This window comes from Haliaeetus leucocephalus, unplaced genomic scaffold, assembly GCF_000737465.1.
Source record: "Haliaeetus leucocephalus isolate CR32 unplaced genomic scaffold, Haliaeetus_leucocephalus-4.0 Scaffold406, whole genome shotgun sequence".
NCBI classification, from domain to species: domain Eukaryota; kingdom Metazoa; phylum Chordata; class Aves; order Accipitriformes; family Accipitridae; genus Haliaeetus; species Haliaeetus leucocephalus.
This window is the reverse complement of record NW_010972842.1, coordinates 9511544-9537386: the sequence shown is the minus strand read 5'-3', so window position 1 is coordinate 9537386 and position 25843 is coordinate 9511544. Positions and strand designations below refer to the sequence as shown.

Genomic DNA, 25843 nt, shown 5'->3' with positions numbered 1-25843 from the left:
GCGGGCCCCCGGCGCCTGCCGCCGCTGCGGCGGGCCTCCCGAGCGGGGGCCGGGGGCAGGCGAAGTTAGCTGCTTCCTTGGCATGAGACGGTGGCCTTCGGAACAGAGGACGGAGAAACCCGCCCCCCGCCGCCTTTCTCTTTTTTCCTGTCGGGGTCTGAGTGAGCGGCACGCACAGCCCAGCGTTCGGTTCGGCCCAGCGTTGCTCGGCTCTTCCCCGCACGCAGCTGGCTATGGGGGATGAGCCGCCTGCGACAGAAAAGAGGAGGAAGAAAGGAAAGGGCAGGGATAAAGCTTGCTCTGAAATCTTTCTCCAGGTGGAAAATGAGGAGAGCTTTGTATACGCTCCGACTTTGTCCAGAATGAGGCCCTTTAGACTAGTAAAGACTTCAGAGGCATTTGGGGGCTTCTGCCCCCTTTGTGCTGCACTACTTTCCCAGCAGCACTGTCGTAAAGTATTTCATTAAAAGCTCATGTCTCTGCACCAAAATGAGTTAGTGGCCTTGGTGGGCTTTATTTTATTTTGGTTTATTTTTCCCCCTCGAATCTTGTTGAGCTGTAGGAAAGTCTTCCCTTCCTTCCCTCCCCCCAAAAAAGGAAACGTCAAACAAAGTACTTCATATCAAATTAAACATGGCACTGAATATACTCTCACAAGTCACAGTAGTAAATTCAAGTTCCAAACAACAACTAGATGGAAGAGCCCGTGAACAGCAATGATTCGAAAAAATCCAGTACACAGATTTAGTTTAAGTCAAGGAAACGCTGAAAATGAGGCCCTAAGGATCATCCATCTCCTATAATAGATGCTTCTGAATTCTGTTTATTGAAAGAAAGAAATTTTAATTTAGGCATTCCAGCACTTGCAAAGTGTACGTATGACAGAGCTGAAACCAGGTGAGGAATTGTACGTTGTTTGAGGGTCTCAGAGGATACAATGAACTGTGGAGACGAAGACTTTTTAAAATTCCTGGCAGTGCCTGGAAAATCCACTGTAGTATTTGTAAGTTTAAATTATTTTGATGGTTAGAAATGTCTGCTTCCTTTGAACTGTTCTTTTCAGCTTAATTTAAAAATAGATAGAAACCATGGGGAGGAAAATCAGCTTCTCTATGGCAAGATTAGATAAAGAGGCATTTATAACAGGCCCATGTCTGTGACCAAAGGTTCTGCAAGATTTGATTCTTAGCTTGGAGGTGTTTTCCTCCTGGTCCTCACCCAGCCACCTCCCTCCAAAAAAAAAAAGGGGGGGGGGGAGAAAAAGGAAAACCACAAGTCAACGAGAGCAGTAAAACCCCCAGGTCGCTCCAGCAGCAGAGTGCAGTTCCCGTGCGCAGCAGAGGATGGCCTTGTCGGGCAGCGCTGCGCGTTTCTTGCTGTCCCCTCCACACCGCCTGCCTCAGTGCTGTATTCGTGCCACAAATGGGTTCGGTCCCGATGTTCACCGGCCAGCAAGGACTCATATTATTTGTGGCAGACAACTCTGCTCCCCCTGCTCAGGACAGTGGCCGAGCACTGCCGAGCATCCCCGCCACTGCCCCAGGTCACCTCCCTCTCCTGAAATTTGCCAGGAACAAAGCGTGGTCCCTGGCCTCCTTCAACTCTGCAGATTTTCAATCAAATTGCAGCTGTCATGGTTTACATTTGTTGTAGTGCTTTTCCTCAGATAAATTTAGCTCTGAAATAAAGCTCTAAATCCCATACCCCAAGGCATGGACAATTTGAGCTGTTTGTTGCTCACTGCAAATATGAAAACGGCTGAAGCATTGCTCTTGTGTGTGTATGCACACACACAGAGGCAAACAAATATATTCATAATAAAAACCACTTACAAGTAGGCAGGGTTTAGCTGAAAAGAACTGCCAGTACTTGCAATAGCAATGTTAAATGATGTTCCCTGTTTGAATCCAGTATTACAAGGAAAGACCAGTTTGAAATTGGATTTGATTCTGGACGCAGGAGAGGAGGGTAATTTGTAACACGCTATGTTATTACCCCAAACTAAACTGAGAGTCAGTAGAATGAAATCATTGGCATATACTTCAATTTTTGTTTAAAATGTGTACTGAAAAATAGCTCATTTACTTGTGTCTTTCATGTTGTCCAAGCTTTTCTGGGACTATATATATATATATATATGTATGTATTTTTTCATTCCTGGGCTTGATTGGTTGTTGGTGACAGATGTGACTTGTGTTCTCCACTTCTGTTAAGCAGGAGGGTTTTTAGTTTAGTAGGAAGCTAAGCACAGAAAGAGCTATTTGAGTAGGTATGTACCTCCTTAAATTTGCGCCTGTGCACATGCATAAAATTCAGGACCTCAAAAGCAGTGAGATGAGACACAGGGTTAAATACTGTGGTTCATCCTGCAAAGTCTGTGAATGCCTAGTATTTGTCAGTAAATACTGTCTTACTGACCTTCCCCCCACCCCGGCCCCGACCCCTTAACAAGTTTAGCATCCAACCCATTCCCTGTGTTTCTGAAGGGTAGCTTTGTGGCATGAGTGTGTCTTGCTGCTGTTTGTAAAGGTATATGCTGCTCAAACCTAGCGTCCCTTTTGGAGAGCAGGTAGTTATTCATGTTGGAGCTAGGTCTCATTAATTATTTGCTGTCTATGTAAAGCACTCTCCAATTATACCACCAGGTACCTGTTGTGAAGCTGCATTTATCTTTGCCTTCATTGTGCTTTTTCCATAGCAAATTCCCTTGCATCCCTCAGAGTTGCCATTTGTTCCTTGGTGCCTGATGTTTTACAACCTCCTGTCCTGATTTCTCCCAAACATCTTTGTATCATAAGTAATAGGTACTCTTTGACTTTCTGTTCTTCTACCTGACCATGTGGCCATAGCTGCAACAGTAAAGAAAGGCAGTGGGACATGCAGTCTAAGAAAGACTCTTTTTTTATTACTTTTTTAGGGGAATCTTCATTTTCTAAAACATTTATTGCAATGTCGTCATTATAAATCTTGTTCTCTTTTCCCATAGGATTTGCAAATAGAACGAGAGAGGACCGTGTACAATATTTCTGGTGGCTGCACAGCACTTGTGGTGGTGTATTTATTGGGGAAGCTTTACGTGGCAAATGCTGGTGATAGCAGGTGAGTAAGTGTGGTGTCTCCCCAACTATTCCTTCACCCCAAACTTCCCAGATCTCATGTTACCAACTTGCTTAGTTGCAAACAGTATCACAAGAGGATTCTGTTTCTTGGCTAGACACTTAACGGTTCTCAGGGAAATTAATGCAAATGGCAGTGATAAGCTTCCAGTGTCTTGTCAAGTGGTGGTTGCAATCAGGGAGGTTGACGACGCTTCTGGCCCCACCGCAGTTTCTGAATGGTTGCAGAGAAGTGGAAAGACACTAAAGAGCCGCTGAAACAGAAGAGATGCTGGGTGTGTAGTAGATTGTGTTTTGAACGCGGATAAAGTGACTGCATCTGGAACAGCTGGTAGTGCTGCACTGGTTCAAATGTCAAATGAGTCCTCATAGAGGGTAGCTGCAAACATGTTTGAGCAGACCACCTGTCTAGTCATCAGAACCACTAACTGCCCTAAATTTTAGCTCTTTTGCCATTAAATTAGAAATAATCATGTTTTCCTCTGCTCTTGTACTTGAAGTACAGTTGAGTCTCTTCCATTGAGCTGGCTAAATTGCTTTATTGTGTCTTAAAAGTGTGCTGTGTAAAATTGGCCATGCAGGACCTACTTCTGTATAGTTGAGATCTTTGCTCTTAAATGACTGGCTGCTTCTGGTTCCCCCAGGATTCCTTCTCTGCTTCTTGAGAGCAGCCTCAGCTCCACTGCAGCCTCTGACACCCTGTGGGAAGAAACTTGTTGACAGTGATCTTGAATTAGCCCAAGTGTCCACTATAGTTAAAGCCACTAAGTCTTCAGTAGGCTTTGAATGTTCATCAAGCTCATCAGAAACATCTCTTCAGAAAAGCAGGAAGAGCAGGAATTAGAAGGGAAGCCATTGGCAAGGCTGGGTCTTGTTTGAACCAGGACTCAGATTTTTCTACTCATTCCTTGCATCTTGTAGGTAACAAGGTCCCTCCAGATCCAAAATAGTTTGGTTTTGCACTTTCCAAATGGACCTCATGGAAACCTTCCGCATACTGAGGAGAATTCTCTGGATTCCCAAAATCTTTCTCTTTCAAATGAGCCCAATTCTAGATTTTCATAGCTCAAGAAAATAAAAGCTTTAAAGTGTAGAAGATGAGTTGGTCTGGGCCTCTCTCCTGCCAAGTCCCCACCTCCCATGTTTCAAGAAAGGGAGAAAACCAGCTATTTCAAAACATCTAAGTTGTTCCTCATCACTAAAAGGACATTTTAGGAGTAGAAAAGCAGCTCTGAGGTTGTCCGCCTACTGCCAGGGTGCACACTGCATTCCTGTATTTTTAAGAGCCCAGTCATGTAGCCAAGAAGTTTTATTCATGTTCGTTGGAAAAATATGTTCCTTTTTGCTGTCTCATGCCTTGCGTGGTCAACTTCGTGGTTTGTACAGATACAAAGGAGGGCAGTGAGAAATACAATAAGGAAACTACTTAAAAAAATGTTTGTCTGCTCTTGAGAAGGGTGGGATTTGTTTTTTCACCCAAATGGGACTTGTGCTTGTTGCTGTTGGAATTAGATGCTGAAACCCTCGGTTCTTCAGCTGAGCTTTAGTTTCTTTGAGTTTACCTACTTGTTTGTGCCTCTTCTCTGTCCTCCTCCTCCCCTCTTTTCTTCCCCACTGGAAAAAGCCTACAAATAAATCAAGTTACATTTCCCACAGACTAGAGTCTGTGCAAGGAGGTTTTGTGCTGCAGGGGTGGGAAATAAACATTTTGTGTTCACGCAAACCTCGTTTGTTCTGTCTCTGCCCAGAAGAAGGTTAGGTCTTTTAATTCCAGGCAACTTCAAAACAGCAGGAGCTTTTAAAGGTGGGTTTTGAACAGCTTCTGCTGTCACAGGACCAAGGTATATGTAACAAACTGTTACTATCACAATGAGACTAAGGAAACGCCAAGTGTGAGACTTGAATAATAATGTGCTGTGCAGTGCCAGCTACACCTCAGACTTAAGGTCTGTGGTATTCAGTTTAACCACCAAAGCTTCTCAAATCTAATCATTTCATGCCACGTACCCTGGCAGTGTTGTATAGCAGCTGTCCTTTTGTAGTTGATGTGTAATTACATCATGAAAAGACTTTAATTACCATATTACTAAATTACCAGCCAGCAATCCTTTCAGGTTCAGCCCTAGCTCACTTCTATATGGACTATTAGGCTTCTCCAAGCTGAACACTTTCGGTTCATGTAAAAGGGAGGGAAAATTGTGCTAATTGTAGGTTTTGTTATGAACTATTACTGAGCTTGATGTTATGGCATCGCTAATGTCAATGATATAACTAAACTTCTGCTAACGATGCAATCACAGTTCTGTAATAATTATACGTTAACTGCACATGATACCAGAACCCTCCTAAAAATGAGGTGATGTATTCAGAGCCTGATAAAAACAACTCGGAGGGAGCAGCTTTCATTCTCTAATGGCTTGTCTGATCATTCGTGGACTCTGCCATAAATATACCTACTTGTACAGTCAAAATTCATGTCTGAATATTGGCCAAAGCTTTTTCTAATGTTTCTCTCTCTCTCTCTCTTTGCCTAAGTGGTTAGCATTGTCCACGCAAAGTTACCTAATTAGGGACTGATAGTGCTATAGTCAGCTATCCAATATACAGTGCTTTTCTGGTGAGCATTGAGGTGCTGTGCTTTGCTTACCAGTTTTGACATATACACTATGGCAACTAGGCCAGGCTCTCAGAATAGCTGCTTTTTTTTTTTTTTTAAATGAGGAATAGTAAATCTTCTCTGCTCATTCTTTTAAATAGTATTGTTCAATTTTATATTGCTAAAGTGACTTTTACTTCTAAACTGCCATAACATGCCTTGTTAATCTCAGTTCTTTTTAGTTTTATGCTCATTATTAGGATGTTGTTTTATAGCTAGTGGTGAAGCAGTAGTAAAACAGGGACTCAATGTTTTTACTGATTACTGCACAATTATTGTATAGCCTCATGCAACATAATATTTGCCCAATATCACTACAGTGACTGTAATGCAATATGATCATGTTGACTATCTTTGGCACAAGTGTTCTTCTGGCTTTCATGTTGTCTGGCTAAGGATCTGCTCAGAGATTGCAGGCACTGCCATTTTATGCTGTGCTTGGAGCCACGTAGGGTAGCTGTGCTTTTATCATTATATTAGAAGCAGAACACCGCAAGTTGATTTGACTTTTCCATAGGCCCTGAAACACTCACTAAATCTGCACATGGGTTCTTGGGCTTTTTTGATTTATTGGCAGAACACGGGATGAAAGCTAAGAGCCTGATGCTTTGGAGGCTTCACAGACTTGCAGGGTCACTGGCTTTTTTGCTTTGCTTCATCAGCTTTTTTTATCATCTTTTTGCCTCCTTGCTTTTGTTCCCCTGTGCTTATGTTTTCAGGGCATATTCATCCTCTGCTAGAACATATGTCCTCATGTCCAGAATAGATTTTCTCCTCCTTTTTGCAAGTGTAGAATCAATGCTGAGGCAATTGGGATTGTTAAATGACAGGAGCTCATTGAGTGAATGTTTTTGTGTCGCTTCTGTGTGGGTGCACATTAAGCAACTTCACTGGTGCTTCAGGTTCCCAGATGTGGGAGAATGTGTTTATAACACTGACTGTGCCCAGTGTAATAAAATAGTAAATTGAAAATTGAATTCTATTTTGTTTACTGTTTCAGTTCTTTCTGGATTTGCTGCTAGTGTTGAATCTCACTACATTCATACTTCCTCGTCTTCTGTGTCATGGTGCTTGTCAGCTGCTTCACTCATGCATACTTCTCCTTGTAGGAAGTCAAATTTGGGGGATTAATCTGCTTTTATGAAGTAAATGAGAGAGGCATGGAAACAGCCACGTATTTGCTGACTGGCACTGTAGCTTAAATAGAATTTCTGAGAAGTCAGAATTGATGATTCTGACTATTTTTGTGGTTCATGGTATCTGACCTCTTCCTCAAGGCAGTCCAGCAGGGTGATTTTTGCCAGAAGCACAAACACTGTGTAAGGATGGAAACCAAAAAGTGTTCTAGTATATTACTATTGTAGAACTAGTTTGCTTTGGTCTTTGGTTTACAGCATTTTTCAGAAACTTTAATTTTCTGATTTTCTTAACTACCTATCTTCTAATCTAAATGTGGTATATTTTCCCTGTTCTCCTTGAGTGGTCTGCCTAAGCCTTGTCTGTCTCCTTACATCTGTGTCTGCATAAACAACAATAACTGTGCTTCATACTTAGTACTCAGAGGTCTCTAGAGGAAAGACTAACTCAGTTACTAAGCTTCTCCAGTCTGCAGTATTTGGAAAAATGGTCTTTTTCCTGTCTCCTCCTAAAGATGGGACAAAAAGAGCTGCAAACCTCTGAACCACACGCAGGGCCTTTTCACCCTGGGACCACACAATCTGTGGTGACTCCTCTTTGTCCTCTGAAGTTCTCATTCCTCCAAATACTCAAAAGATGCCTCCCAAGAGGTGAGAGCAACATTTATGGATTGTATTTTCGCCACTCTTATGTGCACATCCCCTTTTTAGATTATTATTCATTCTTTGATGTAATCACTTGAAAATAATAAATGTTCGATCATTTCAGGGCAACAGATGACCTAAGCCTGGTCTGCTCAGGAGCCTATATAGTGAGGAGAGACTGAATTCAAGACAAAGTGAGCCTCTCCCACACACATTCTCCTTCACTGACTGCAGTTTGATAGGTGGAGAGGTCTGATCCTGCCTAGCCAAAAATGTTGGAAAAAAGCATGGCATCTTAGTCACACTCAGGGGATACGGCCAAGTCCCATCTCTCTGTTTCCCCTGCTTATTTTCCTTAGAAGCCTAACTTGCAGGCCTGCAGAAAGCACTTCTGCTTCCCTTCTCCTGCCTGGCCTCCTTCCAGGGAGAAGCAAGAGCACAGAATTTGTAGGAATAGCAGCAACCTCGGATATTGCAGGATTTTGTGCTGGGTAAAGCTTTTGGAGGCACTTCAGGAAACATTTTAAGTGAGGTGTGGAGAAAAGGTGTTGGATCAGAAATAAGTCATTGCACTCAAAGTGCAGTGATGAGGAAGAGCGTTTTCTAGTGATCCAGTGGATGATGAGTTCCAAGGTACTGGCACATCATATCCAGCACTGACTTGGCAGAAATAATTATTTGGCAGTAAGTGTTCATAGGCTTTTGAAGACAAAACAAATGTCCTGCCTCTTTTCCAAACTCTTGTTTTTCCTGGGAGAGCACATACCTTAGCAGTGTCTATGGTAGTCTAGCAGGTGTTGAAGCCATTGTAAACATTTTTGGTGAGTGGTACATTCAGTTAAGTCTTTGGTCCTAACACACAGACATCATCTACCCATGAAGTCCTTATGTTCCAGATTGTGATGAAGGAGAGGAATTTGGGCTATTTAAGTAATACCAGTAAACTGGAAAGCCACAGATCATTGGTATTAGTTTCCAGGAGTGATGAATTCTATTAAATTTTTAATTCTCATAGGCTTTCAGCCTTTAAAAAAAGAAACAAAAAACCAAAACCAACAAAAACAAACTAATCAAAGCCAGACAAAAAAAGCTGGTTGCTGCTACTGCAAGTAAAAATTCCCCTGCTGCCTATTTTTATTGGTGAGTATAAGCACTGATCAAGGAAAGAGTCCCACTGTAATAACATCTTTGCATGTATGTTGCATGTAGAGCTCGTAGTGTCTGAGGCAAGATGGGCAAAGCGTGCTGATACGCAATTTTAATCACTCTTTACCCGTACTTTACTGATGTATAAAGAGCCTGTGGCCTCTAATAGAGGCAGCTTTTGGTATATGCAGATATACCAGAATCCAGATCTCCTAGTGCAGTGCATTAAGCTCAAAACCATCTTCTTAATCTGTGCCTTTGTAACTGATCACAGAGAGACCTGCAGGTTCTTCTTTCCACTGTTAGTGGGCCAGGGCCAAGGCATGCCAAGCAGGCTGGGTACCTTAGACCTCTAGTTCCCATCCGTACTATGGGAGGAGGGCCAGGGGGAGCACCCCAGGCTTGCTTGGTGAATGTTTCAAGTCTGCTGTCATCCTTACTGTGTTGGAAAGATTTCTGGATGCCCTGAATTCCGTGAGCTTGCCAAGCACCCCAGGCCGTTCAGTCTCAGCAGCAGCTACGCAATGCAGCTTGAGCTCTGCTCCTGGGGCTTTTAGCAAGGACTTCCCTTGTCACTTCTGCATAGGTGAATGAAGCAGGGCTTGGGTAAAAATTCACTGATGCAGAGTGAGCAAAGAGTGCAACTTTCAGTCTGCTTTTACTCCTTGCTCCAGCTTGTTCCAATATCCTGCAACTGCCGCTGAATTAAGCAGAAAAGCTGAGATCAAAGTAGATGTGATGCTTTAGGTGCTAAAAGTCATTCTGACTTCCTCAGTGGTAAGACAGTGAAGAGCGGGGGGAAAAAAAATCTGTGCTTCTTCCATCTTACATGGTCAGCCATATCCCAGCCATGTTACTGGCAAAATAAACACTGACTTGCACAGCAATGCCTTCATCCACTAAGCCCAGGTTTAGTTGCCATAGTAACTCGTCCTGGAGATGAATGTGATACCCTGGACAGCAGAGAAAAAGACTTTGATTCCACAGATACCAGTCCTGAGGCTCAGAGCTGGCCACAGTGATGTGACTGCACTTCTTTGTTCATTTCCCTGCACGGCCTGAGTAATTGGTGGCATGTTGTTCAGCCATGATACAGAAGCATGGTTGTGTATCATCATTGCAACCCTGGACTTAGCTGTGTTCAAATGAAGAATACACTGAAATCATCACGGGCAAAATTAATCCCATGAGGGCAGCAAATCTCCAACCTGAGGATGCTGGAACTGATGGCAGGCAGTTTTTGTGTGCTAGCAGTGTCACTATAAACTCACTATAAACTAGCTTGTAATAGCTTCCTAGCTGCCAGCTGAAGTGCTCACTGAAAGATTGGTGAGTTCAGATGTAAACCAATAGGAAAGTACACTCAATTAATTACAGAGCATTTTAGCGTAGTTCATTGGCTCTTGGTTTAGTGCTACTGGAACCAGAGTCGACAACACTAGAAGTGTCTAGGTAAACATATAAAGTCACCACTGGTTCAACAGCAGAAGTTACTTTCCTGATTAAACAAACAAACAAAAATATTGCATATAGATAGCCAGTGCCATCCCATTAATGATGGGGTGGGAGTACAAAAAAAAATAATGTCTATAATTAGCCCTAAAATGTAATACTGTTAATAAAGCCAACTGCTAATATTAACTCCATACTTAGATTGCATCAGACAAGCAATATGCTTGCGGACCTGAACTACAGCAGGGAATGCACAAGAGAGTCCCGTGGGAATGGTGCTGCAGCTCACCAAAGAGGCACTGAGAACTAGAAGCATGCAGCTCCTGCGGTCAAAAATGACTGGGCAATGTGTCTTCTCCAAGCTCTCTCGTCTGTGGACAACCTGCAAGCTCAGTATTAAATTTAATTTAAAACTGTGGAGTGAGTAGTGATGCAGAAACAACTGAAGTAATTTAGTTACAGTTGGTGATGGCCAAGTGCTTCTCACTGTTGGATGCAATATATAGGGCAGAGGAAGGCCGCCAGGAGCAGAAAATCCCTTTAACTGCTTGTCATGGTTTAACCCCAGCCAGCAACTAAGCACCATGACACCGCTGCTTACTAAGTTGTTAGTTGAATGCATGGGGTGGAACATGAGATCAGTTCTAAAAATTCCGATTTTTATTATTTTTGGTGGCAGTGAGGAAGACGCTGACTGGCTCAGGTGCTAGTGTAGATGAGAAGTAAGCCCTTCTGTGGAAATCTATAATATTTTGCTTTGAGAAACAGCTTCTACTTGCCCATTCGTGATCCTTTATTAAAAATAATACAATTCATTTAGTAAAAACAGACCACCAGAATAGTGGCTTTAGAGTATGTATCAGCAGCCTCATTTTGCCCAGAGGCCTTCTCCACAGGAATCACTAAATAAGCATTAGAAATGTAAATACAAATGCGTTGGGTAACTGGAAACAACGTAAAGCTCTACACGTGTGTGCACAGAAACAGCTCGTGTGCTTGTAGGTGCCTCCGAAAGGTGACTTTCAGGGCTTTTTGCAGGAACTGGATTTCATAATTTCTTTCCCTGGTTCTTTTCAAAGGCAGGAGGAGATTTTCGCGTTGCCACAGGAGAGGTGTAGCACACTTGGCTCTGTGCTGGTGCGAGGACGTGAAAAGAGGCCCCTGAATGAAATACCTGGGAACACCTGATGGATGGGTGTCCTGCCGGAGCAGGCCTGTACTTGGTGGTTGTGCTGCCGAGATGTTAACCCTCAGAGCAGCCAGGGTGGCTGGCACTCTGCAAAAGGCCTTAGCAGAAGTTTGGGAGGGTTCTTCATTGTTCCTGCAGGAAATGCCAAAACATGCTCCTGTGGGAAATTACTTTAACCCTGCCTTTGTGTAATACAAGGCAAGTTCTTGCACCTTTGATTGGTTTGAGGGAGCTGAAGTTCCCCCAAGTGATGAATGAATGTGTCCGAGCAGCCTGCTTTAACCACAGCATACACGATGAGACTATACTGTCATGGGAAGAGCCACGAGCAGGGAGAGCATGTTCCCTCTTAACATTGGCTTTGTTCGGCTGAAAGAAAAATGATCCGGTGCTTCTATTCTGTCACAATTTTTCTGTGGACAGCCTGATGTTTGTGCTGAAAAATGTGAAGAAACCAGGTGGCAGGACTGTTGAGTGGCAGTAGATGGAAGATGAGGACAGAGGCAGTTTTCATTGGCTCTACCCCCTCCCTGGTTTGTTGCTTGTTTTCTTCTTGGTAGCGATGCCGAGTAGGAGTTGGGGCAATACTCTTGGGTATTACGGGTGGGAGGCAGCCGGGGGTTTTTTTCCATTGGTGTTGCTGAGGGTTGCTGGTTTCACCTCTGGGTTTTATGATGATGGATATGTCATTGCTGGGACTTGTTTTAATGCCAGCTAAATTTTATGTAATGGTTTGTTTCACTATCCCCAGCCTGCCTTAATTCATAAAATTAAGGAAACCGTTTAAAGGCTTTGCACTATAGTTCCATGATTAATGCCAATGCAGTGAGGTGTTTGTTCACCTGGTTTCTAAAGAAACATTGAGAAATGAGTCTGCATGGGACTAAGGGACAGTAATTCAGTTCATAATAAGTGAAACCAAGGTGCCAGGGCTGAATGTATTAAAAGTCATCAGTAATTGTAATGGCTGTAAGTTCCAGTACTTCATTTAGAGAGGAGAGAAACATTTTTTTGAACCTTTTTATAATCACTTCTTTTATTTCTTAGCAATTAAGAAAAGGTAAATAAACAAAACTTGTTTGAAGCTCACCAGACATTAGTGTTGCTCTTCCCTGGCTTCTTTAAATATATGCATTTAGTTACCATAGTAAACAAGTACCATCTAGACTGATTCCATAGTTATAGGATTTACTTTTTTTTTTTTTCCTCAGCTATTTTGTGACACACCTAATTAAAATCTACTGCTTGGTTCCCCTTTGAATGTAATAAAACCCTGCCTTATTCTTTCTGTCAGTTTAATCCCTCTTTCTTTTCCATTGACACATTTCTAATACCTCTTCAGACAGGCCAGACACTTCTGCTTCATCTGTACCGAATCCACAATGCTTAACACCTTTTGACAAAATGGATACATCCTCCCTGTGGCTTGGAATTGATATATGCTGTCAAAAAGGGTTTTCTGAATGGTGTCTCTTTGTCACCTTTACCAGATTTTTATCCTCTGTTGTAGAAATGTGCAGTTTAATGTTGCGTTTCAAATCATTTTTGGCTGAAAAAGTGTGTAATGGAATCAGGGTTTCCCCTGAATACTCCTAACAGTAGGAGATGCCTCTTTGTTTTGAACACCAGAATCCCAATAGACCCATGACAGCAGTGAAATTACACTCTTGACCTTGTTCACTAAAGTGTTTCTTTCTCTGTATGGTTAAATGAGAGTAACCAACAATAGCTTCCTCTAAAATGTTTGAGTTTCCCTCTGTTTGTTTCTCATAAGAAACTCAGAAAGGATGCTGTGCAATTCTCAGTTGATTGTGTTCTCCACAAAAGAAGGAAAAAAAAAAAAAAAGAAAAAACCCAAACCCTGCTTCATTCAAGGAGAGGTAGCTGTTTTAACCATATTAAAAATGCAAGAGCAATTGATATATTGATATTTTCCTTAAACCAGTGTTTTTACTGCATCCTGAGCGTGAGAGCAGCAGTACAACACAGTGGCAGATTTTTACCCTTTTGTTGCTTCATTCACCACATTTTAAAAGGGGATATACACTAAAGCACCAAATACTGTTTTAGAAGTATCAAATCTGAATATAGAAAATAACCATATACTTAAGGTTCTGTGTGAATGCTGAAATACTCAAAAGATCATTTAGCTGATCACCATGGACTATGCAGTTGTGTCAATCCAAAAGATAAATGTAGTAGTTTCCATAGATTCACATGCAGCCTTTTAAGCTGCTGGTGTTTCTTTTCACTTGCATGTGACTGAGTGGATGTAGCCTGCTGCACAATTTGCTGTGACTGCCAGTCCCACCTTATGCACTGGTGCATCACTTGCTCTACATTTAGTTGTGCAGGGCGCGGCTTCTCTGGATCAGAAAATGCTCAGTGAAGTGGCCAGAAGAGAGATGCAAAATCACATTTTTGTTTCTTCCATTTTAGGCTACTTCAGCTGTGTTTTGGGGACTTTTTTTCCCAATATATTCCTGTTTTCTGTGAATATTTACCAGCTCTGGATTAGTGACCATACTTTCTTGTCGTGCAGAGCATGTATCTGTGAAACGCAAGGGCAAGTACGATCCTGTAGTTTGTGTGGGTGGGGAGTTAGGTAGCTGGGTTCAAAAGAGGGGAGAGGACTCAGGGAAATCTATAGTTTGTTTTTAGAAGGGATCAAAATAAGTGACTTAGTGGTCTCTGTGGCCTCAAGACTTAAGAGCAGTTTCTCCTGTTTGTTTGCTCGCTGTGGATGATGCTGCGTGGAGAGGGCATCAGAGCCACAGAGCGTGGAGGACAATGCACCGGGGGGCAACGCAGATCTGTGACTCCCAATTTCCTATCCTGCCAAAAAAACCTTTTGTTTTTTAATTACTACTTCATTGGTGATATTAATTAATGATTGAGGTGGGTCTGAAGCAACCTTGTCATCAGAGAATATTTGGTTAGTGTTGACATACTTGTTCCCTGCAAACATGAATCATCTGTCTGCCTTTGGCAGGCTCACCCTGTGGCGCAGCTATAATGTGTTTCACCAGTGTGGCTGAAATTAAAATGTCACTATTAAACATGGCAGAATCAGATGCTCTCTGGGCACTGCATCTCATCGAGTTCTTCTTGCTTCCTATGTAGCTATTTCTGACAGTTTAATAGGACAGCTGTATTCTGGTATAAAATAATACATTCATATTCCACGGTGCGCGAGAAGCTAAATGCTTTCAGAACACTATATCATTGCATACATGCATCTTTCATGCATGGTAGAAGCAGTAAAGCCCATGTGATGCCATGTTGCTGCTTAGTCCATTAGGAAGTATAAAGTCAAAATTAATTGTCCTGCAGGACTGTATAGAGTGGGTCTCTAAAAGCAGTCGCTGGGCTGTTTGCGGCTGCTACGTCAGCCAGGCTCCCTTCCTGTGAGCAGTTATTGACTTTGGGCTATCGAATTCAGGGCTCTGGAGGTTGCTCAGTGGGAAAAGCCTTCAGTCGGTGCTTGGCAGCTCTGTCACTGTGGGGTCACGGAAAGGGCAGTTCAGTCTCCAAACCCAATTAGGGCCTGATTCGGCACCTCTTCAATCACGGGAAAATCCCACTGAGCAGGGTGGCTCCCCAGCCAGGCTTTTGCACCCAGCCTCTCCAGTGAGATGGCGGACAAATGTGTCCATTTTTGTCACTTGGGCCGTCAGAAATACCCTTTGCTCTCATGAAATGGCTAAGCATCTGGTGCAGAAAGGCAAGAGGATAATGAGCCTACCACAGTTGAATTCAGACCGGTGACCTGTACACATATGTCTGCATCCTTCCCGTTACTCATATCTAGAGCTGTCTAATTCCTCGGATCAAATCATTTGACTCTTATGAGCAGCTGTAACTTTCAAGTTGAATAAAGTCCAACTGCTGAAAACATTAATGAAAAACATAAAACTGAGGCTCTGTTTTACCAGGTATCAACAGCATTGCTTTAATTCCCCCCTCCAAAGATTTTTTTTTTTGTGTGCTGGGTTGTGCTTTTCATCCCAGGTGGCTGCAATTTCTAGTGAAAATAAGTTGAGCCATGAAAGGTTGACCCACTTGCCTCTGAATTGCTTTTTATATGATGTGAGTCCCTCAGGGCCCAATTCTACCCGTAGAAGTGAGAATGATAGCTATCAACATATATAGGAAGTATGTCGGTGTGCACAAAGAAAAAAGGTGAACCCCAGACTGATCTGAGTGGTCTTTAAAATACAGATTTCCTGTGAAATGGTGATTAAAGGGGAAGCAAAGAATAATTAGAAAATTAGCCTGATGTACCAGCAGTTATATCAATGTGTGTTTTTATATTAGCTCTCTCAGACAAGCACAAGATCAGTAGATCCCTTATGACTCTCTTAAACTAGTGTGTAAAATTTGGTTTGTGTCTTATCAGCTCCTTTGATCAGTCTAGTCTAGACTGTTGCCAGAGTACTTGCTCTATAGTAAACCCACAGTCCCCTTAAAAGGCGGCCTACTTAAGTGAGTCAAGTTACATATGAAAAGGTTATAAAAACTGCCCACTGTCTTTGAGTAAATGAGTCTGGTTCAAAGCTGCCGAATACCTTAGGAATTGCAAAAATAAAAGCAAAGGTGTTGTTGCAGAAAAGAGGTGGTAGAGTTCTTAATTCATTTTTAAATGTCTGTCTCAGAAATCCAAAAGAAAAATTTTCAGCAAACCTTTATTATTTTTAATTGGACTGGCATTTTTGTAAGCCTGTAATGTATTCAGATCCCATAAAGGGGAAAAAATTCCATCAAAAATTCTGCAGAAATTTCTCTTAAGAAAGTAATTAGTTACAACCACCATGTCTGTGTCGTTTCAAGCACACAATATTGTTTTTAATTGTAGCAGTGGAGGGCCAGTGGGAGCCTTCAGTATGTATGTTGCACTGCTGCCACCTCTAATTTCTACACAGGATTATTTGCAAGGGAGAGCTGGAAGTGCAGGAGCAGTAAATTTGTTGTCTGTCAAAGCAGAGCTGTTTTCCCCTCATCACTACAGCCTTTTTCCACCTCTCCCATTGTAGCACCATCCTATACCTGTCTGTTGTTTGCCACATGAACCTCAGAAATGTGACCAGTTCCTTTCCTCTTTGATAATGCTCCTTTCTTTTGCATACTAGCAATAGTAGATGATCATTTGGAGACAATTTTAGTCCAGTATCATATCCAGAAGACTTGGAAAGTTATCCAGTGCTACTAATTTTACAAAGCTGATTTGTACCCAGGCTGGTTTTCTCGAGATGCCTGTGTTTTGAATTTAGAGGTTAAGTTTTCAGTTTTCACGTGCTACCGTGTTTGGTGGTTGCATTACAGTGCCATCAGAATAGCTGGCATGAAGCAATGCCAGCAAATTGATCAAATTATCAAGAGAAGTAAGCTAGCACATAAATACCACATCAACAGGATGAAAGATCACAGAAAGGAAACAATTTAAAACATATAGAAACTGGAATCCAAGTGACAGTTGCTTGTTTTATCTACACCAAATTCAAGAGGAGAGCTGGTACACAGTGCTACTATCCAAACACTGAATTAATCTACTGATATTTGAGAAACAGCTCCAAAACAGGCATTAAAATCTTTGGGATGATACATAGTTCATCCAGCTCTTCGAAAGCACCAAGCATTACTATACTTACAGAGCTGTGTAAATAGTGGAAAGATAAAAGAACGCAATTCTGTGAGTGAATACATGACCGCAGAATGCGGTAGGAATACTGGGTAAATTCTTCCCTCTCATGACTGTGTTTCAGCCAGTGGCATTACACCAGGAAAGAATCGAACTGCATTTTGCATGCAGCATAGCAGATTGTTAAGAGGCAACAGGCAGGTGTTTGAGAGAATTTCCTCTCAGCCATTTGCAGAAGTGTATGTGAAATCTCCTGGCTGATCTATAGTCATTCCATTACCTGTCATCTTTCAGCAGGTAACTAGTTAAATTTGTGTTAAACAGGATTTGCTTTGCCATTTCCATTTGCTGTTGGAGTAGAAATGTTCTGACATGACATATGACCAATCAATAATTGGAAAGTGCTTGCATAAGTCATTTGAAGGCAGTAGCTTAGACAGCGTCAGCCACAACTGGGATTAAAACCTGCAAAGAGTTGTTCTACAATCAGTGATTCTGCAGCATCTCCTCTGGGTGTCTGCATTTCAGTTAATAGGGATACCCTGTAGACATCAGCTGAAGTAACTCTTGCCTTTGTTGCTTGGATATTTTTGTGAGCTCTGAAATGAACTTGGCATATACAAATATACTTTGTTATCCAGCTTAAAAGATACAGGGTAGGAATTATTATCCTGTTCTGCTGACAACTTCAGTAGAAAAGAAATGGCTTTATTTTAGTGTGACTCTGAAGAGAATAAGAGTGTGACTATACTCTGTGGTTTTCTGGGTATTTTTTATGGGTTTTTTTTTTCCTGTACTGATGATGTTTTATTACTATTACAGGGCTATAATAATCCGAAATGGCGAAGTCATTCCAATGTCTTCAGAATTCACTCCAGAGACTGAACGCCAGCGACTTCAGTATCTGGTAAGAGACCTGAGGACCAAATCGGGTGCTGCTGGTGACAAGCATTGCCTGGTAATATCTAAGGTTCAGACAGATGCTGCTGAGTTACTGTGGCTCAGTGAAGGACCACATGTCCGCTGAACACCAGTGACTGACCATGTATGTCTTTTAGCCATCAGCAAATGCGGAGAAAAGCCTGGTGGTGTAAATCCCAATGAAAGGAGTCTTATCTCTTCTATGAAGGCCATCGATTAGCATGGCTGGGCTTCTGTACCTTGTTCAGGGGCAGACCTTCAGCAGCTCATTGGTGTTGAATAGTGAGAGCTCAAACATAGAGCTAACAAGCCACAGAGGTATTTCAATCTATCCCAGTGTTTACTGTGTGCCAGTATAAAATACCACAGACTGCTCTTTGTGTGCCTGTGAATGATACTGCAGGGTGTTATTCATTTGCTCTAATAGTATGCCAATAGTATTTCAAGCAGGGAAAAGATATCTAACTTAGAGGTGATCTCAGTGAGCATTAGTAGCTGCAGGATAGGATGGGTGAAGAAAGACTAGTTTTATTTAGTGTAGCAGCACCCATAAAGCTGGAACAGGGTAACTAGCTGAGGACATGTGGGATGCTTTATACACCAAGTTGCATTGGCTCATAAACTGCCCATGAAACGTAAGTCAAAATACATGGTGTTATTTTTCATGCATACAATCCTGTTACTTTTTAAGTTTTTCATCAATGGTCAGATCAGTTGGTGGAAGTTATAGAATCATAGAATCATTTAGGTTGGAAAGGACCTTCAAGATCATCGAGTCCAACCATCATCCATGCCCACTAAACCATGTTACTAAACCATGTTATGGAGTACCCTGTCTACGTGCTTTTTTAAATACCTCCAGGGATGGTGACTCAACTGCTTCCCTGGGCAGCCTATTCCAATGTCTGACAGCCCTCTCAGTAAAGAAATTTTTCCTAATATCCAACCTAAATCTCCCTTGCCGCAGCTTGAGCCCATTTCCTTTCGTCCTATCTCCAGCCACCTGACAGAAGAGACCAACCCCCACCTCACTACACCCTCCTTTCAGGTAGTTGTAGGGAGTGATAAGGTCTCCCTTCAGCCTCCTCTTCTCCAGACTAAACAGCCCCAGCTCCCTCAGCTGCTCCTCATCAGACTTGTGCTCCAGGCCCCTCACCAACTTGGTTGCCCTTCTCTGGACACGCTCCAGCACCTCCATGTCTTTCCTGCAGTGAGGGGCCCAAAACTGAACACAGGACTCAAGATGCGGCCTCACCAGTGCCCAGTACAGGGGGATGATCCCCTCCCTGCTCCTGCTGGCCACATTATTTCTGATACAAGCCAGCATGCTGTTGGCCTTCTTGGCCACCTGAGCACACTGCCGGCTCATATTCAGCCGGCTGTCGACCAGCACCCCCAGGTCTTTCTCTGCCGGGCAGCTTTCCAGCCACTCTTCCCCTGTAGCGCTGCATGGGGTTACTGCGACCGAAGTGCAGGACCCGGCACTTGGCCTTGTTGAACCTCATACGACTGGCCTCAGCCCATCGATCCAGCCTGTCCAGATCTCTCTGTAGAGCCTCCCTACCCTCAGGTAGATCGACCCTGCCTCCCAGCTTGGTGTCATCCGCAAACTTGCTGAGGGTGCACTCAATCCCCTCATCCAAATCATTGATAAAGATGTTAAACAGAACGGGGCCCAATACTGAGCCCTGAGGAACACCACTTGTGACCCGTCGCCAGCTGGATTTCACCCCATTCACCACAACCCTCTGCGCTCGTCCATCCAGCCAGTTTTTCACCCAGTGAACAGTACGCTTGTCCAAGCCATGAGACAGCAGCTTCTCAAGGAGTATGCCATGAGAGACAGTGTCAAAGGCCTTGCTGAAGTCCAGGTAGACAACATCCACAGCCTTTCCCTCATCCACTAGGCGGGTCACCTGGTCATAGGAGGAGATCAGGTTGGTCAAGCAGGACCTGCCTTTCGTAAACCCATGCTGACTGGGCCTGATCCGCTTATTATCCTGGACTTGCCATGTGAGTGCTCTCAAGACAAACCGTTCCATGATCTTCCCCGGTACCGAGGTCAACCCAGTTGGTTGGCTGTTTGTCAAAATGTCATTCCTAACATGGCCAAGAGATTATTTTTTTATTTTTATTTTTTTCGTGTGTGTGCTTCTTCTGGCCTCCTGCTTTTTCCTCTTAGAAATTCAAGCTTAAGCCAAGGCAGGCTCACTGTCAGCTTTGCCTGACGTGAGGTGGACAGGCCAAAGCTAGTGGTGTTCCCCGGTCTTAAGGTGTCTCTTACCTTCAGCCTAGCCCAAACACTGTGGTTTGAAACTAGGCAAAATGCCGGTGGTTGAAGGCAGAGGTGGAAGGTTTTAAAGAAAAATTGTAAATGTTTCCACACTTGTCACGATTGATTTTTAGTCAGGTTCACTCGCTTGAAGCTGAAAATTTTAGAGGAAATACTGCTTTGGGAGTATTCTTATTCAGAGAACCAAATGGAAAAGAGGCCTAATAAATATTTACAGTTCAGTTACATTTAAAGTAATTTGTTTGCCTTTAAAATAAAAGGTATCTTTAGTATCTAGGGAGTCTGCTACTTCTGTAGGAAATACAAGATAAAGCATTGCCTACAAGGGATTTTCTTCTCTTTTGATGTCCTTTCTGACTTATATTTGAAAACAGCAGCTGATCTGAAAAGCATTTCTGCTGTTCCCTTTGGAAAATTCCTTTACCTTTGTTTATTTTAATTCTGTGTGTAACAAATATGCCAGGGCCATGGATATCATGTTCAAAGAAAATACATGCAAGACAGCATGAGCGTGAAACAAAATTAGAGATAATTTCAAACATAACATTCTGTAAATAACATTTTTACTCTAGTGTTTAAAAATAAAAAAGACGACTCCAAATTTCTTACAAGGTTGGCATAAACATTACACTCCAAAGGTTGCATCTGTCTTGCTGAGTAGATCCCAAATAATTTTCCTTACTCACCTTGGCTGTCCCCAGGTTCTGCTATCAGTCTATTGCACCATCAGCATCTCTCTTCTGCTGTTCTTATCTGCAACCTACTTTGGATTTATTTTCTTATTTGCAGTTAAAGCTGAGTTTCTTTGTTTCAAACATGTTGTACTGCCACTGCTCTTCCTGCACAATAGGAAGAAAATCACTTAATCATTTTAGCATTAATATTTTACTTGGTAAATGCAGAGATACTGTTTAGTGTGGCGAAGTTACTGCACAGGCAAAGGGAGGGTATGGATTTACAGCCTATGGGCTACAATGTTGATTCCCTGTGCAGTAGACACTGTTAGCACAGCCAGGGCAAAGGAGCTTTCCTCTGTCTTTAGTGCCTATTTGATTGCTTTGGCCACAGAGGATGTTGGTTTAAGTCCTCTTTTCTAGGGCCCAATTTCCATGTGCAATTATCCCATGTGCAGGATAATGAGTTGTTCAGGTCATGTGAGCATTGCTATATCAAGTCCTCCAGCCTAGTCTTAGACAAAACTGTGCTTCAGCTAGTACTGGTTGAGTAACTGGGCAGGGGAAAACAAATGTGTTTTCCTATCCAGCTCCCACTTTAATGCAAGTTTATTGCCAAGTATCCAAGAATGGCCTTGGGCATAGGCCTCTGGCATGGCAACCTCAAAAGAACAAGTTGACTACCCAGTCATTCTGACTTTTGAGCAGCCCTGGGCATGGTCATCCCTCTGTCTCTACCTGCACCCTCTTTTTTTGCAGAAGAAGGACAGCATACAGCTGCAGATTTCCGGCAGGCCATATGGCAGAGGCAGACTTCTGTGTCAGGGGACTTGCAGGAGTATTGCAGAAGGCAATCAATCCTTCAGTCAGAGACCACTTCTTAAGATTTAAGGTGTGAAAGTCTTGCACCAGTATTCCCTCGGTCTTTCAGCTTCTGTAGAGGTTCGGTGCACCATACTGCTTCCCTTCCATTGGCAGGCATTCATGAGCCTCCTTTTCTTTTGAATTTTTTGTGTCTGTCTTTTCTTTTTAGCACTGTGGCAGGAGAGCTCCACACAGCGCCTACCCCAGGAAAGCCCTGACTTCCCGTATTGGTGTATCTTGAGGCAAAACAAAATTCATTATTGACTGGGAACTGCCCTGGTACACTGAACAGGCAATAACTGCCAAAGGCAATTTTCCTTTCATCTTCTGAGGAGACTATTAATTTCAGTCATGATAGTCTAAATTGCAACGGTAAATGGCATAGATTTTGTTACTTATTCCCTTGGAAAATGTGTTTAAAATGAATGATGAATGAGTGTATTGCAGATGGATGTATTTCTGTATGTTATCAAAGTTGCACTTTGAAGATGTCATGTGAGGTCAGCGTGGTGTTACTGCATACCGTGACCATGTGTGTAACCAGGCAGTGCCCCAGAAGAGACTGGATGGCCATCAGTGGCAGTGAACCGTGGATGCTCTTTGTGTTTGGCACCAGTCAAAGGTTTATGAGCCCAGACAGGCCTGAGTTCAAAGAGGACCTATTCTTATTTCATTGTTGAGGTGAGGATTAAGCGATACTAACTTACCTGCTGAAGGATGTTTGGGCAACCCAAGCCTGAAGAGAAAATGAACCTAGATCTCCTAAATGTCAGTTCAGTGCTTCAATTACAAGTCAGATGTGTCTTAATTCTCTTATAGTTTGTGGCCTCCTGCATCACTCAGCGTAGGATTGCTTTGGCCATCTGGCACATTGCACAATTCTGTGGTAAAAGAGATGTGTGGTTTTATGGAAAAGGTCCTGCCCTTTCATAAGAGGAGAGACCAATCCAGGGGTGGATTTGGCTTCCACTTCCCTCTTTCCTTATACCACCATCTCCTTTAGTTTTAACCTCTGTTTAGCTTAAATGTGTCCATATGATAATGGCTGAGTAATTTGCAAAACTTCTGGACACATTGTGCTGTGGATGCTGTTGTGAGCCGTAGTCCCATATAGTAGAATATGGGAGAAGATGGCACAATATGATAAGAGGATAAAGTTGTCAGATACAGTTGATGCTACATCAACAGAAACAGCAGTTCTGAAAATAACACAGAATACAGTGAAACCACTAGTGCTGGTGATGTCCCAGAGTAGTGTGTACTGGAGGAGCTGGAAAAGGCATCAGCAGGCCTTATCAAGGTATGATAAGATACACAAGAGTATTCTCTGCCACCTAATGAACTGACACACTAGTGTGTAAGTCTAGGTTTATCTTAATTTCATGTTTGCTTTGCTGATCACCAGGAATCACAGCAGGAAGTAAATGGCCTTTTAAAAGAAACGTGAGTAATATTTCCTTAAGCAGGCTCTATTTTAAACAACTAATGTTGAATGTAATACATCTAGCCACAAAATACACCATAAAATGGCAAGGTACCAAAAACACATGATGCAGACTATGCCAGATTTATGCTAAAAAACTGCAATAGCTTCTGAAAGAAAAATGATGGAAAATATTCCAGTACCATAACACAGAATAACAATGTTGTCTGAACTTATCTCGTAAGGATATAGAAAGTGTTTGGTAGTCACTCTTTATTAAATTTTAAGTTCTTTGAATGGTGTTTCTGATCTGAGGTTCTTGCAAATCGAGACTAAACAAATGAAAAAATGGAAAATATGGTTCCTTGTCACAGATCAAATTCTTTTGGTCAGTTCACTTACCTTTTTTTTTCTCCTTTGATCACTTGAGGGGATTTCATGGTGTCTGCTTGTATATTTACTTGAAAGATCTGTAGATTTTTAAAGTGTTGGGTTTTTTATATTTTCTGATTCTTCTGCCCAGCACATTTTGATTGGGGTGGACAGGGACAAGAGTCCTGCCTTGTAGTAAATGGAGAACAGTTCTCAACAAACCCAACTGGAAGTTGCAGCTGAGTTTTGTAGTAGAACATTCTTCTCTCTGTAGAATTACCAGTGAAGCATCAAAAATAACTGTTAAAAAGAAAAGGGTAAAAAATACAGAAAATGAAAAAAAAAAAAAAAGGCAGCCCAACAAAAATCCCCATTTCTTCACATAAGAATTCAGCTCACAGGCATCAGAAGCTTCCAAATTGCTCTTTTCCCTCTGTTCCACTGACGCCAAAAATATTAGAATCAAGTTAAGATCCCTGGACTGTAAATCAAGCATTGAGGCTTGGCTGCGGAAGAGAAATCTTATTTGAACATTAGCAGTCCACTGGTAACTCTGCCAGTTTATTAATCTTATTTCACTTGTGACCTCAGACTTTCCATCTGAGTAAATCTTTATGAAATGCAGTCTCTCCCAATCGCCTTACCTTTTCAATAAAGGAAATTCTTGTTTTCAAGGGGAAAAGTGCTAAAAGCCTGTAACTTTTTTCTTCTGGACTTATGATCCAGCCTAATAAGTAATCTCATAATCTAAAGGTTAAATAACTTCATTTTGATGTCAGGTATGAGGGTTTTTTGCTTGAAATAAGATGACTTGTTTTGTAGGCAGGCGACAGTAGTCTTTAGCTAGAAGTGGTTTGTAATGATTTAATCAAGATAGGCTGTGCGTTTTTAAAAGTGAACTGAATTGCACTTTCAAAGCAGACTGACTTCATTGTTTACAATATCATAGACTAGAAAGAATTAAAAAATACCAAAAAAAGTCCAGCGCTCTGCTGTCAGTGTGTAACAGTACATCAAATAAATCATTAGGGATGTTCCATCTTTTTTGCAACAGGAATGAAAAGAAATAAAGATAAAAAGTTTATGTGTACTTTTAAATAAAGAATCCAGAGTTCTGGAGGTGTGAAAAGCCTCATCTGGACTAATACTGCTAGACCTCTCAATAGTCACTAGTGCTTCTCAACCATTTCTGTAATGAGGAACAGTGATCCAATTTGAGGGTCTTTGAAAACAATATTTGGGTGGGGGAGGTTACCTTGGCTGATTGTACACTGCAGGAAGAAAAGGTAATTCCCTTAACTGTACCTGGAGAGAGAATTTGATGGAGCTCTTGTTCCAGGAAGGGATCGCAATGTCAAGATCACACTTGCGTGCTTGAAAGCCACCTCTTGAAAGCAGAATCCAATCTTGTTGGCTACATACAGCAATCTCCCTCAGCCCTGTTTCAGGCGAGCTCGAGGTGTTTTCTGGAAGGATGTCTGGCAACGGGAACAGGGACAAGCTGATGGAAGGTTAGCGTGGTGATGTGCTGAGCCTGATCCAACTCCTATTAAATTGAATGGGAGCAGGCTCGGCCCTTAAATGCAGGAAATGTTTTATTGTGAACTATCTGCATGATAGCTGCCAGGTGGATCAATAAGGGCTTCCACTGCTTCCTGCCGCTCACCTTTGATGAGCGCTAGATTTATGACAAACCCACAAACTAAAGCCAGCTCATTTGGTCTGCCCTGATGGCAGCTGCTGCTGGAGATAAGACAGACTTTATTGCCTTAACTGGCTGGATAAGGAAAAAGAGTTATCTGCAGAAAGGTTAAGAAACGCAACTTTTTTCAGTTCCCTAGCCAATTTGACTGTCTTCAGAAGAGCTTGCTCACAACGTGGCTTTGGGGAGGGAAGGAGGGAGAAAGGCTTGTTTATGCAAATACTAAAGAAAAAATGAGTGAGGTTTATTTTGGAAGGAAGAAATACAGTATGTTTAGGATTAACCTATCGTGTCGGGTGATCTGTGTATAAATCCAAACCAAAAATGTGTGCAGTGGACAAAGAGCCTCGCCATGCTCTCGAGTACGGTCAGCTCTGGAGAGCATGAGCCCCGGGCAGGGCTCTGGCAAAGAAGCCACCCAGCATCTGCAGAGCAGCACATCAGAAAGGGCAGCAGCAGCAGTGGCATTTGAATGTTAACGCCATCAAAAACATTAGTCGTGGTTGCGACACAAAACTGCTGCTGCTTTTCTTAAAGTCTATTCTGCATGAAGGAAGTAGGTTTTAGAAAACAAAATAAAGTGCTCTGCAACTTGTGTTTATTTGCAGTGTCACAT

The 25843-nt window shown here is 42.4% G+C and overlaps 1 protein-coding gene across 1 annotated transcript in view; it reads left to right on the top strand.

Annotated features, from left to right (window-relative positions):
• Positions 1-25843, top strand: part of PPM1H (protein phosphatase, Mg2+/Mn2+ dependent, 1H) — a 69285-nt gene that overhangs the window by 13280 nt on the left and 30162 nt on the right. The window contains exons 4-5 of the mRNA XM_010574118.1: positions 2987-3099; positions 17801-17885. Of these exons, the coding sequence (XP_010572420.1) occupies positions 2987-3099; positions 17801-17885 (198 nt within the window). The remainder of the gene's footprint in view (positions 1-2986; positions 3100-17800; positions 17886-25843) is intronic.